General features: G+C 42.8%; 1 protein-coding gene across 1 annotated transcript; it reads left to right on the top strand.

Annotated features, from left to right (window-relative positions):
- The first annotated feature begins 665 nt into the window (after nucleotides 1-665).
- cpn1 (carboxypeptidase N, polypeptide 1) lies at nucleotides 666-13547 on the top strand. Its single transcript, XM_061094738.1, has 9 exons — nucleotides 666-1398; nucleotides 3768-3964; nucleotides 5351-5506; nucleotides 9173-9349; nucleotides 9443-9554; nucleotides 11243-11382; nucleotides 12000-12099; nucleotides 12823-12941; nucleotides 13116-13547. The coding sequence occupies exons 1-9, from the start codon at nucleotides 1164-1166 to the stop codon at nucleotides 13224-13226; spliced, it is 1347 nt and encodes a 448-aa protein (XP_060950721.1). The 5' UTR covers nucleotides 666-1163; the 3' UTR covers nucleotides 13227-13547.
- The last annotated feature ends 405 nt before the right edge of the window (nucleotides 13548-13952 follow it).

The following is a 13952-nucleotide window of genomic DNA, read 5'->3' as shown; positions in this document are numbered from 1 at the left end:
CTCCATCCTTGTCTGTTGATCTTCATCTTCCCTCCTTGTTTTTCTTTCCTCTTGAGTTTCGATGTTGCTTCATTTTCCTTCTTCGACTCTTTTCTCTTGCGTCTCATTTGCTTTTTCCCTGTTCTCTTTTTAGAAACTTCTGCAAGCTGTTGCACAACTCTCTGTGTAGGGAAAAAAAAAAACACTTCTCTTTTCTCTGGCAGGTTTGATTGACAACACCCCTTGCACGCTTTGCAGTGTGTGTGTTTGTGTGTGTTCACAGAGCGGGGGGTGTCTTGGCATCAACCGATGTGTTTTAGACTTTTAATTGCAGCATTTGGTCTTTCTTCCCTGGGCCATAAGAGCGTGTGTGGGTATGTTTTCCTACATATCTGTGTGTGTGTCAGTGTGTGTCAGTATATGTGTGTGTGTGAATGCTTCTTCAAGGAAACCGAGCAACAAAACCAGTCCAAAGGTTGCGAAAGACCTCTCACACTGATTCATCTGAGGAGTGCAGGCGTATGTGCGTGCATGCACACACACACACACACACACACACACACACACACACACACACACACACACACACACACACACACTGAGGGGCTGTGTGTTGACTTAAGAGTTAATGAATGGATGATTGAGGGCTGCAGGGGTTGGGGAGAGCAGTGCCGTGGAAACAACCCCTCTTTCCCAGGAAGGCAGCATAGAACCGAACTGGAGTTAGAGACAAAGGAAGGGATTGAAAACGAGTGTCTCAGGGACAAGAATGGAAATCGGATTGTTAGAGAGACGAGGGCCCTGTGGGACGGACCACTCGGGAGCAGAAGCATTCGAAGCAGCAATAAAGCAAGTAGCATGTACTTGACAAGGACCCAAAGGGAAAGAGAGAGGGAGAGAAGCAGCTGTTGGAGGAGGAGAGTGAGACAAAGAAGGAGCGAGGGGCTGTCCTTAGTTGCTCTTCAGTGTGAGGACTGTATGTGGGAGGAGGCAGGGGGAGAGGGAGAGAAACAAGGGTGAACAGGAACGGAAAAGAGCAAGCAGGGAGTAGCCAGTATGTTTGGTGTGTGAGGAGATAAATATACATCTGAAAGTGTGTGCGGGTGCATTGCATTGTTGCAGCAGGTCTCTACACCCGGCTCCCCTTCTCTCCTCCTGTGCTGCACAACTTGGGCTGAGGGACCATGCAGCGGCGGGGGACTCTTCCCTGGCTTGGTGCCGTCCTGCTGGGGCTGATGGGGCTCCTGGCGGCCGGCTTGGAGCTCCAGCATCACCGGTACGAGGACATGGTGCGAGCCCTGTTTGCAGTGCAGAGCGAGTGCCCCTACGTCACCCGCATATACAGCATCGGGCGCAGCGTGGAGGGGCGCCACCTCTACGTGCTGGAGTTCAGTGATAACCCGGGCATCCACGAAGCATGTGAGTACCAGCTGACTCCCCGTGGATGGGCAGGTTCCGTTAGGATCAAAAGTGTTTTAACAGGGGGATGATAACAGGGAAAAATAACAGCAAGTTCAAGTTGATATCTTGAAAATGTGAATATCAGTTTATTTGTGCTTGAATTTCTATTAAACAACAAGTTCCAACTATTTCTAACAGTATGAATTATCTACTGAAGCGGATAAAAACATGATATATTGTTCTGGTGGCACAGAAAATGTATTTAAAATGATTATGGATTTCTAATGCCCAGGCCTGGCTGCTCATTTGTTGTGCACTTCTTGCTGAGACAGATCAGTCTGAACACGCTCTGGGTTTTTCCTGTAGAATGAAATGCAAGCTCTTCGATTATGAAGCTGAGTTACAGTGGGGCTTAGAAGCGAGGACCAAAGAGGAGCAGTGTTCTCCGAGCTGGATCCTTTCGATAAACATCAGTTCAGCGTGATCTGCGGAAAACTTAAAGGCAAAAGTGAAAGAACAGAGTCAACATCTGTGTTTCATTCCATTTTTTTTCTCTTTTGCCATTCAGCCACTGAGAATGTGTGGGGTGTTATTCAAAGCGGAGCAGATGGCACAGGGGTTCAGACTGAGTCAACACGGCTTTAACCCTGAACCCACTCTTCAGAAAGCTTTGCTTGTTTTCCCCTCCTCTCCAAACCCCCGAATCAGCTCCTCAGCCGTTTATTTTATGTATCGTTCCCAAACTGGAAAATAATAAATCATTAAATCCAGTGTTTGTATTGAAAACAGGCCAAAGGGTCAAACTCATGTGGGAGGTTTCGTGATTTTAACACCCATTCTTGTATTTGTAATAGCAGCTATTTGGAAAAAATGCCTTTTTGGCCACGGCTGAGCTTGCAATTTTTTTTCCTGCATGTGCACACGTAGGGGCTTCCTTGAGTAGAATAGAAGGATGTGCGCCTGTTCTGTTGCAAGGTGACCGAGGGTGAAAAACAGGAACCGCGCACTTCACAGGGGAGGGAACGACCCTAAGTCTTGTCTGGGTCAAGCCTCTTGCACCATTTAGGAAGTTCATGTCTTTCACATACTGCTGTGTGTGAGTGTTTTTTTAAGCTCCACACTCAGAGCCAGCACTGTTTTCTGATCTTAAGGCCAGTTGGCCCCTTCCTAAAGAAAGGGAGGTGAATTGCAGTGCCCAAGCTGCAGCATTTGGGTTCCTGAAGCAATTAGAGAAGGGTGTTCATACATTTGGAAGTATCTGCTCACCTACACATTACCCCAACCACTCAAAAAACAGTTCGAACAGTTGCATTGTATGTGCTGTGGCCATAGAGTGAAATAATAAATCCTGGCCAGTTTTCTGCAGTAGCTTTCATTGTGGTATAGATGCAGTGATTAATGAAGGGACTCTGTGGAAGGAGGGATCCCGACACAGAGAGGGAAGCAGCTCAATCAATCAGTGACAGATACATCGGAATGCCCGATGACCTTATCCAAATAATCCAATCATCTGTAGCTGGACTCCAGAGCTCACCTTTGGCTGAACATTGAGAAAAATCCTTATCAGGAAATTCCATTAAAACATTGAGCAAAGAAAGTTAATTAGCTCACAGTGAGACTTTGTGTGTTTCAAAATAAGATGGAGATGTGGAGTCACTTACCAGACCTCTGTTGCTCTTCATCTCTGCCTGAGGCTCAAGGCTACAGGAGCCATTCAAATCTCTAAATTAAGTGTCGCTATCAGAGTTGCATTATGGGTAATCTTTGCTGTCAGGTTGGTGACAACTGAGAAGACTGTTTGTGAACATAAACTGTTTTAAAAGATCCCACTATCTAGAGCCCAGAGTCTGCACTGCGATCAGGGGGTGGAGCCCCGGTATTTAGGTCCTGCCCATACATGCTCTTGACCAATCACGAGTCACTTTCAGCTGTCAATCATGACGTTTCCCCCGGGGTTTATAGCATCAGGTTAGATCAGGGTTACCTAAAATGACAAATAATCAGGAAAGGGAATTTTGGGGTTTGCCCTACGTCCCATCCACTAACATGGAGGAGGCAGGATTCCTTGCCCATCCTTCAGCCAGTCAAAAGGGGGCTATTGTGTTGAACCTTCTTATGCCACATGCTTATCAGTAAAGTTACATGATAATAATGATGATGTAAAGAATTCAAACTTGTAACTCAGGACAATGTCTCAAAGACACAAAGAACATATAGACTTAATCAAAAACATGAAAGAGGCAGCCTACTGAGTTAATGAGCTGCAGTGTGTGTGTGTGTGCGTCTGTGTGCATGCTCAGGCATTCATTTTAAATGTCAAGCTTCGCAGCTCTCTTTGTGTTTTATTTTGACCCCCTGCCCCCTCCACCTTTCCATTTCCTCTCCAGTGGAGCCAGAGTTCAAGTACGTGGGCAACATGCACGGCAACGAGGTGCTCGGCCGCGAGCTGCTCATTAAGTTATCCCAGTTTCTGTGCGAGGAGTACCGGGCCGGAAACCAGCGGATCTCCAGGCTGATTCATGACACACGCATACACATCCTGCCCTCCATGAACCCCGATGGCTACGAGGTGGCTGCCAGACAGGTAATGTACACCCTGACCTCCAGGCTTCTGTGAACCAAAACTAAAGAATATTTAAAAAGCTAGGAAAATCATCCACAGGGACGCGCTCGGCTGTTTTTCTTGAGCAATCATTTACCACTCTGGAAAAAAAGTTTCCACATTATTTGCCAGTGGAAATGTTAGAAAAGTTAAGGTCCTTCAGTGGAAGTTGAGTTCCGCAAATTCAAATCAGAGCTCAATACACATATCCAGCCCAGACTCCCTCTGATAACATCCATCTAAAGGAATCTGACTTGATATCAACTGAAGGTTTGTGTGTTCAAGATGAGCAACTTGGAAAAAACAGGAAATCTGTTATAACACCATCGATCAGTTCCCCCCCGCGTTCTACTGGGATAATTATACAGGCCATGAAACAAGAGACCTGACATGAAACCCCCTTTAACACACACACATGCATACAATCACTAATTATACGTCCTAAGGAGGCCATGTTGCACACGTCGTTCCTTCTGTCTGCCACCCTCAGATGACACGTGCACACCACACTATAATTTGTTTCATCAACAGATGTTTGGAAGCAGCAGAATCTGGAAAACAATGGGGGATGTCGTTTCATCCTAGAAGTCGTATTAGTGTGTAAGATTGAAATACTGCATCTCCATGTAAAGTACTCTCAGTTGTCTTGCATAGAAATACTAAGATTCCCTATTTTGATCATTTCCCGGAATATGCTCTGACTTCTGAAAACATGCAATGATAAATGGTTGGTTTTTTGGAGTTGCAACTAATGAAAACAGAGGAAAGTGAAATTCCACACCCTGAGTCCAGAGAATAATAAATCTACAGCCACGCTAACGACTCTGTGAGGCTGGACTCGAGAACAGAAGGGCCTGCGAACAGTTCATCTCAGCATTCATCTCGTATATTGTTAATATACTTGTTAGTATAATAGCATTTTATCCCGGGGGGGAACATGAATGTCTGTGTCCGATCGGTGGTGGAGACGTTCCATCCTGAACCACAAATGTGAAACTTGTGGTGGCGCAAGATAAAAAGAAAAAGGCGGGGGGAATCATCAGAGGCATCAGGGTTCAACCCCCGGGTATAGTGAATGTTTGTGCAACAGTTTATGGGAATCACTTCCAGTGGTTAATGAGACTGTTCAGTCTGCACCGAGCGTCACTGCCAACCCTAGAGCCACGTACAACAATTTCCTATTGTTGCTCTGCCTGTGCAGTTTGTGCAATATGAAAGTAAGTTTCCTTTACTGCAACCAAGCAGTTAAAAAGTCATAGTCGTAAATAAACTAAAACCAATTGAAGCCAAATACATGATGGAACAAGCGAGGTGACTGTGACTCAAACAGGTTTTTTACACTCGATAAGTTGGTCTGTGGGTCAACAGGGTCCAGAGTTCAACGGCTACCTGGTGGGTCGAGGGAACTCCAGGGAAATGGATCTGAACCGGAACTTCCCCGACCTGAACGCGCTCATGTACTACTACGAGAAAACCAACGGGCGAAACCACCACCTGCCGCTGCCGGATAACTGGGAGCAACAGGTCAGTGAAGACGATCCTTCACCGTGTATGAGTATGTGCATGCTTGGGTGAGAGAGGAACATGGGTGAGGACATTTTTCCCTGCTTGTGCATTGAATGGTGAGTAACTGTAACATAGCTGAGCTGTTGGCATTCAATGATATCATGAGATTTGTGGAACAGACTGTGCTGCCAGCTGAGCTTTAACGAAATACAAATAAACTCAAGCAGAGAGCAGAGCTGGTAAATCACTTGGTCGCTCGTCACTGAATCTCTTGATGCTCTGTTTTTGTGTGTCTGAGCAGTCGGACCTGTTTGGATCTGCTGTGTTTTTCTTATCCAATTGTGAAACCTATATTTTCCTTATGTAAACTAGTTTTTTTGTTTTTTTTTAAACTCCCCTTTGTCTTTGCAAACTGAAACAAAGCAGCTGCATGCAGACGGGGAACATATGCATCTTTAAGAATATCTTTTGGATCCACACTTAATTATAAAGATTGTTCAGAGGTTTATGAGATTATTAGTCTTGGCATTTGTCTTCCAGCCTAGAAGGAAGTCTGAAGCAAACAGAATTATATGGAAATACAAGGTCCTCACTCCTGGGACAACTGATAAGATTTGTGTGATGTACATGAAGAGTATCTTTGCTCTCTATCACCACCATGAGAAGTTGAGCTGACCGTCTCTGTGGTTTCAGAGTGTGACTGTTACCTGCTACCGCCTGACTCACTCTTACACACCTCATAAAATCACCTCTTCATCAAGTGTCAACAGGCGCAGAATTTCTTCATTTAACCAACACATTCACCGCTGAGCTCGATCCCTGTTTGTGGATATTTCTGTTGCTATGAGACTATTGGAAATGAAATTGCCAGGCAGTTGGCAGGAACACACAAAGCTCCTGCACAGTCTTGTACTGTACATGCAACTGCAGATGCTTTCCATTAAAAGTACAAATGAGAAACTGGCCTAACACAGTAAATATCTAAAAAGGGAATAAACATAGTTTTGTTCTCTGCAGTGTGAAATGAACATAGAAGAAGTGAAGGGAAGAAATGTGCTCTCAAACTAACTGACTGATAAACAGTGCGTTTTACATCTTAAGGTCAGATCCCGGAAGACGCCTCGTCCGCAGTCATCTTATCTTCAGCAGACACTGTCGGAGTTTCATGGTTAATTTCATTGTAGTGTCTCTCTATCTCTCAACTGTCCCTGGCCTTCAGTTCATCCTTCCTGAAACCAGTCCAAGCTGGTTCTGCTTGATAATGGAATCTCTATAAATATACTGAAAACCCCCTTCCTGAGTCTCAAAAGTCAAATAGACTAGAATATGAGAGGAGAGTTTGTTTCCATCGTATTAAGTAAATTAAACACATGCGTACAACATTACTTTAGGTATAATGTTATTGTTAATAGATAAAGTAGTTAAAACTCATCAAATGTGTGTTATCTGTCCATCGGGTGTTACATTAACAATGAGAAATAAAGATGATCTACCCTATATAAAGTAAATAAAATGTAGAATCTCCTTTGCAGAGTAAAACAACAGGGATTAAAAAAATAATTTGATGTTATAGCTTTACCTGGAGGGACTCATGGTATTTACAGTTTTTATAAGTAACAGCCTTGATTATTTTTGTAACTTTTTAAACAATTTAAAGCAACAAAACATAGGTTGAGATACTCAAACCCTTGTATACCTACTTACAAAGAAAGATAACAAAATAAAAGACCACAAAACCCTCAGAGTAGTGAATAGATACACATGCATGGTGTATTGTGTTGTATCTCCAGCATTTGTTGCCTCAATCTCCTCCAAACAAAGTACAGCATTAAAGAGCAACAGTTGCATCATAACTTACCGTTTTGATCGCACAATAAATTTGTTCTTGTTCCTTAGCAATTAACAGCCTTTGATTTCCAAACTTGTTTTTGTATTTACTAGTGTCTGGTCTGCAAATGCATTGAGAAAACTAAAGCGCTGTTCTCTCCAGTTGGCTGTGTCCCCACATGGCTGCCGCCTGAAAGAGATGCACAAAAGAGAAACTGTGCCGCTGTTACAGATACTTCATTCATGCTGGCCGGGATTACATCCTCACAGGCTCAGCCATGCTGCATTCAGCCAACTGCTGGGGTTTTATCCAGAGGAGCAAGTTTAGTTAGAAACACAGTTTTCCTCATCAAGAGGACTATATGTATTCTGCTGTTTTCACTCACTATACATCAACGTTTGGCCTTTCAGGTGCCCATGGAGAATTGTGATACCTGTATGAAGAAGCATATTTTTAACCCTCAACTCTTGTGTCAATTAGAAAACCAGAACCAGTCTCGGAGTTTCCCAGTGTAGTTGCAATTTTACCTGGTTAATTTCCCTCAGGAATCAATTCTCTTTCACCCACTCAAAGACATGACAGCAGGGGTTCTGAGAAATAAATAACCTTCTTTACTCAACCTCTGGAGAAGGAACCCACCTCGCACCGTGAAGCCTGTAGGACAAAAGTATCCGCTGACAATTAATCGCCTCTTTAAAATAAACTTTATATCCAGAATGTGTGGATTTGATGATATTCTCCCTCTGCCTCTGAGTTATTCGCGAAGTGTAACAATAAGAAATGACCGTCGGTGTGTTTTTGTGAGTGTGTGCACTTCATGTGAAACCCAACACCACAGTAACAGGTCAGACTTCAAAGCGTGCACGGGAGTATATAAAGATCCACAGATCATAAACACCTGCCGGTCTGCAAAACACAACGCCCATTTCTTGGTGCCGATGCTGCGTTCAAGGCTAGTTGGACTCCGACCGGCCAGACTGTGTTTATTTTCCTACATATCTCACTCAAGGAGAGGTTGTACTTCTTGTTCCCTAAGCACGATATGCACCCAGGAGGGAGTGAGGATGGTTTGTGCTGAGAGAGAGAGAGAGAAGAGATGTCGGCCTGAACTGGAATCTAAAGGGTTAAGATGTCTGTAGCAGTGAACTTGAGATGAACTGATTAGATAATGTGAGGCAGAGGATGAAAGTGTAGCACGAGATGTGTTCATAAATGTAGAGTAAATATTAACAGCCTTATGTAGCCTATTAAATAGTCTTGTGACCATAATGCGTTATTGTAGATTTTCTATGGATGTCGGAGAAGTGTTGTGTTTATCCAAGTACTGCATTATCTTGTAAACTCATCTTTCTCCCTAATGTCTAGACCCAAAAAAAGAGAAGGGTTAGTCATTGAGCACAATGACTCAGTCATTAGAGCGTTGATAGAATGAGATACACTGGAAGATTGTGGGATAAAGAAAAATGTCAGACATTTTAGAGGAATCAACCATGGTTGTCTCAACATGAACCTGTTGGCAAGAAAAATCCCAGAGAAAAAATGTGCACATGACACATTTTTTCCAGATAACCAGCCATGAGATGCCAGTGGTTCTGGGTGAAAGGGAAACCAGGTGTGGGATAAAGTGATGGTTATGTATGAAACCTTTGTTATAAGTAACTGCACAGGAGGTCTGACAGACACCATTACAGTATATAAATATACATTCCATAAAAGACATAATGTAAATAGTCCTCTGATTGGCCAGCATGTCTTTGGTGTGTGTATAAAAAAGGTCTGTATGGTCTCTATGGGCTTCCGCCCTAAAAGATGTTGGTGACTTTCTGTATAACTTTCTCATTGAATATCCTCGACAGGTCGAACCGGAGACGTTGGCCGTCATAAAATGGATGCAAAACTACAATTTCGTCCTGTCTGCCAACCTCCATGGAGGAGCCGTGGTGGCCAATTACCCCTTCGACAGGTCGAGAGATTCCCGCATTCGAGGGAGGACCATGTACGCGGCGACTCCGGACGACAAAATCTTCAGACAGGTCTGTAATACACATCTGATGCCATTTCTGTCTGTCGGGAACACGTGGGGACTGATCGGGCTCATGCACATCTGTGATCCTTTGTGATGGCAGTTGGCGAGGACCTACTCGTACGCTCACAGCTGGATGCACAAGGGCTGGAACTGCGGGGACTTCTTCGAAGAGGGGATCACCAATGGTGCCAGCTGGTACTCTCTGTCCAAAGGTCAGCCACACCTCCTGTCCATGAGCAGCACCAAGACAAAATGACAAATTCACAAAGACAAAACTTCAAACTCTGCTGGATTCATGTCTCTATCCCCCTTAAACGATGATTGTCAACCCTTTTATGAAAGTATTCATTAACAGAACAATTTGCAATAAATCCATTGACTACGTGAAAGAAAGGGAGTGTCTCTCTGGGCATTGCCGTGCACCTCAGATACAGAGAACACTGGTCGGGACCATCTCCCTGTATTCCCCTGCTGACGTGGAGAATTCCAGTAGGTTGAAGGACATCCATTATCTTTCATGTTCAAAAGAAAGACAAGGCCACCTGCACGAGTGTTGGCCAGCTCTGGCATGGGCTGCAGCATGAATGAGATGCCTTGAGAGGCTTGCGTGTCCCAGTGTCCTCGTGAACTCCGTGACTCTCTCCGAGGGCCTCTGTGCCCCCCCCCCCTCCCCTAACCTCTTCACCTCTCGTACATCAGTAGCTGCTCCCCTCTGACCCCCCCCCCCCCCCCCCCCCCCACCTCACTTTAGCTGCTCACGTTTGTAAGTGACACCACTTCGGTGGGTTTAACCACCGGCACCGTTACCATAATTAGGCGACTACGTGCCAACAACAACCAGAGCAGCTGTTTGAATTATTACCTGTGGGGAGGTTGAGGTCTTTAGATGTATGTCATCAGAGTTTTATATATTTGTTAAGCCTTTCACTTGAATCTGGTCGCTTTTGTCACTCGCAGTGGTGATAACTGTAAGTAATATTCCCCCACATACAGTAAATATACACATCGTTTTCTGTATTTTAGTGTAGTATTAATCTTGTTTTTATGTTATGAGATTCAGTCTTGAGTAAAGAAATTCAATGTCTCATCAGTAGCGAAGCAGATTTACAGTCTGTTAAGTGCGACTAGAAAAAAACTAGTTTAACATTGAGAATTGTTTTTGTGTGTCATGTAGAAAGCCAGAATGCAGAGTGGGGTTTTTTATCAGGGTTTTAAATTATATCACTTTGTGGCATCGGACACAAACAGGCCATTAGGATTTAAACAAGCTTTGTCACTTGCAGCTGACTTGAAGTCCTCAGCCAACTTGTTTGGTTTATGCACTGAGACCTTTGTTTTAATACTAGATGAATATTTAAAGTCATGTTTTGATTCTGCAGTTCATCAAACTGTCTGGTCGTGTATTCGTTCCCATCTCAGTTCACCTGCAACTGCAACACTATCAAGAACCACCTCTCTGATCTGCCCTGGTCTGGATTCTGTTGGAATGTGAATCTGTTGAGCTTTTTTGACTTGTTTCAGGCGAGCTTTTGAATTAGGATGAAAACACCCACAGTCGCATTTAGAAGGTTCATGTTATATTTACTTTAACAGCTCCTTTTGCTCCAAGTCTTATGTCATGGTCTGCCAGGCTACTTTTGAACTCCAAATATTGGCCTCGGATACAAAGTCCATGAAAAATGTGCTAAGAGTGAGTTCTCTGGAAGAATTAAACAGCTCTCGAACAACTAAGTAGAAGCTGTGTTGTCAAAAATACATCTTTAGTTTCTATTTGAAAGAATTTGAAATTCTCCTAAAAGATCTGAACAGCTAAAGGGTCCACACGACCCCCTTTTCATACATGTATATAGACACAGTGCCCTTAATCCAAAGTGAAATGAAATATCTCTATGTGTTTCAGGCATGCAGGACTTTAACTACCTGTACACCAACTGTTTCGAGATCACCCTGGAGCTGAGCTGTGATAAGTTCCCTCCAGCGTCAGTTCTGCCCAGAGAGTGGCTGGGCAACCGAGAAGCACTGGTTTCATACCTGGAGCAGGTCAGAGCAAACACACTTCAGCGTACACAATATTTGGGAGATTACAGTTATGTCAATAAGGTTTTACAACTTGATGCACGCGCCACAAAACACACAGTCCTTCAGTCATACAGAACAAACCAACTGCCAAGAGTCCAGAGTCTTTTGTTTCCTGGACATGTTGGCTGGGATTCCCTGGATAATGTGTAATACAATTAAACTGACCTTTACCTTGTGTCAAACATTAAAATGGAGCCTTGGTTTGAAGACAACATGTCCTCTATCCCTCTGAGAAGAAATGTGCATAACGCTTTGCCAATAATGCTAATTCTGAAGCCACAAGGGAGGGGTCAGAAATGTACACTTGTTCCACTGCACTGATTAAACACACCACAATGAAAGAGGCTGCAGATACTGTTTTGTTTTGCTTGTGTCTCTGTTGCAGACCACAAGACGGGGGAGGGTTAATCATGTCGAATGTTTTGCTTTAGAAATTGAGTGAACGACCTGATATGACTTCCATTATAATATTCAAACAAGAATCTATGGTCTGGTTTACTTTATAGCAGATTTTGTTTGTTGTATTTTGGACGGCAACGAATTCTTTTAGAGTAATATACATGTTTCTCCTTCTCCAGGTGCATCATGGGATAAAAGGCATGGTGTATGATGAAAACAACAACGTTATCGGCAACGCGGAGGTTTCTGTAGCTGGCATCCCCCATGATGTGACCAGCGGTAAGATGCAGTATAAATATTTGGTTTGTGGTAAATATTCTGCTAAAATTAGAATGAAGCATTCAAGATAAATCTTTATGATATAAAGAAAATATTTGTTTAGTTAAATAGAGACTCAGGCCCCAAGAGTTTGTTGTTTTATAGCTGAATTACAATTCATCATCAGAACCAAAAAAACATTTGCAGTCCCTGGATTGGGACATACTGCCATCTATTGGTCAATGGTAGAAATGCACATTGAAAATAGTGCAAACTGTAAATGTTTAAATTTACATAAGTACCATAATCAAGTGTATTATAATTTCAGGCTACTCTATACTCTATAAGGAAGTACAACTTACTACTATTATTTAGTAAATTTTGTTCTGCTACATTCTCCACTTGCGTTGCAGATTAAGATTATGACAACATTATGTATTGTTATAGTAAATTAAGCAACCTGGTGGTATATAAAATAGCTCAGATTAAGTGCAACATACAACATAAAAAAATGTTGTTTATATAAAAATGCACCTGTAAAAAATAAACCACTACCATAATATATAACAATATAACTCTTACATTGGCCGTTTTGCATGAAAACTGGGCAGATTTAGTAGAAAATGCAGTTGTTGCTGTAAAGATTTGCATAGATTGAATAAAACATTTTTTTTACTGCCACTTGAATACTTCTTCTACCACCGTGAAGCCTCTTATCCTTTCCTCATGTGTGTGCTCCTGTAGGAGTGGAGGGCGACTTTTTCCGACTCCTGTTACCAGGCACCTACACTGTGACCGTGTCCGCCCCCGGCTACCTCCCCTCCACCAGCACCATCACAGTGGGACCAGCCGAGGCCACACAGGTGATACACAACTTTATCCACTGATTTACTGTATTATAAGACAAAGCAAGTATGAGGGGTGGACTTGGAGAACCCCAGATAAGGCTTGTAGTTTATTTTCTTGTGTCTGTGTGTTGCTGTGAGCTGTAATGATACTGAGTCTTCATCCCTTTTTCTTCATCTCTTCCCTGACAGCTTCATTTTTACTTGAAAACTGCACCAAAACAAAGCCTGAGAGTGAAGCCCCACAACAGCAAGAGGAACCTCTCGTCTCTCAAGGCTCCGTTAAAGCTCGGCCCCAGATGAGACACGGACACTTATTCAGATGTGACACAAACATGCACGCACATACACTGAAAGTCCCGCATACTGTAAGAAAAATACACACATTCACACTTCACACATACAATTTATGGGAATGGTAAATTACCTTTGTTAGTCTTCTGATTATGTATTTCAAACCCCTGTGTTTTGTCGATATATAAACTGTGTGTCCGTATCGAAGAATTGTTGCCAACCTCGTGTATTTATGTAACAGTATTGATTTCCTGTATTTCTTAAAGACTTTTTGGATTTTAATTTCTATAATTTGATGAAAATTGGAAATAAAAGACAGTTCAGTTCTTACCGTGTTTGCATCTCTTTAATGGATTTGAATGAATAACCTTTCATAATTGCAATAATACCCGTTCACTGCAAGCTGAAGTTGAATTTATAGCATGTCAGTCTGGCCCAAACAAGTATTAAGAAAACATAAAATAACAGAGAATTAAAATGAAGTGGAAAAAATTGTGAATAAATCATTTTACAATAGCAACTTCAGGGTTCCCACGGTACCTGGAAACCATGGAAAACATGGAATTTATTTTTTCATTTTCCAGGTTTGGAAAAGTCATGGAAACTGAGCAAAAGTGAACACTTACATGGAAATTGAAACAGTTGTCCTGGAGAGAATACAGAGTCGAAGCATATCCTGAACCGTAGGAGAAAAGTCCTATTCTTTGTCGTGCGATCTTCGACAGGGAGAAAGGA

This window comes from Limanda limanda, chromosome 21, assembly GCF_963576545.1.
Source record: "Limanda limanda chromosome 21, fLimLim1.1, whole genome shotgun sequence".
Lineage (NCBI taxonomy): Eukaryota > Metazoa > Chordata > Actinopteri > Pleuronectiformes > Pleuronectidae > Limanda > Limanda limanda.
The sequence above is the reverse complement of the archived record's forward strand: the minus strand, read 5'-3'. Positions and strand labels throughout refer to the sequence as shown.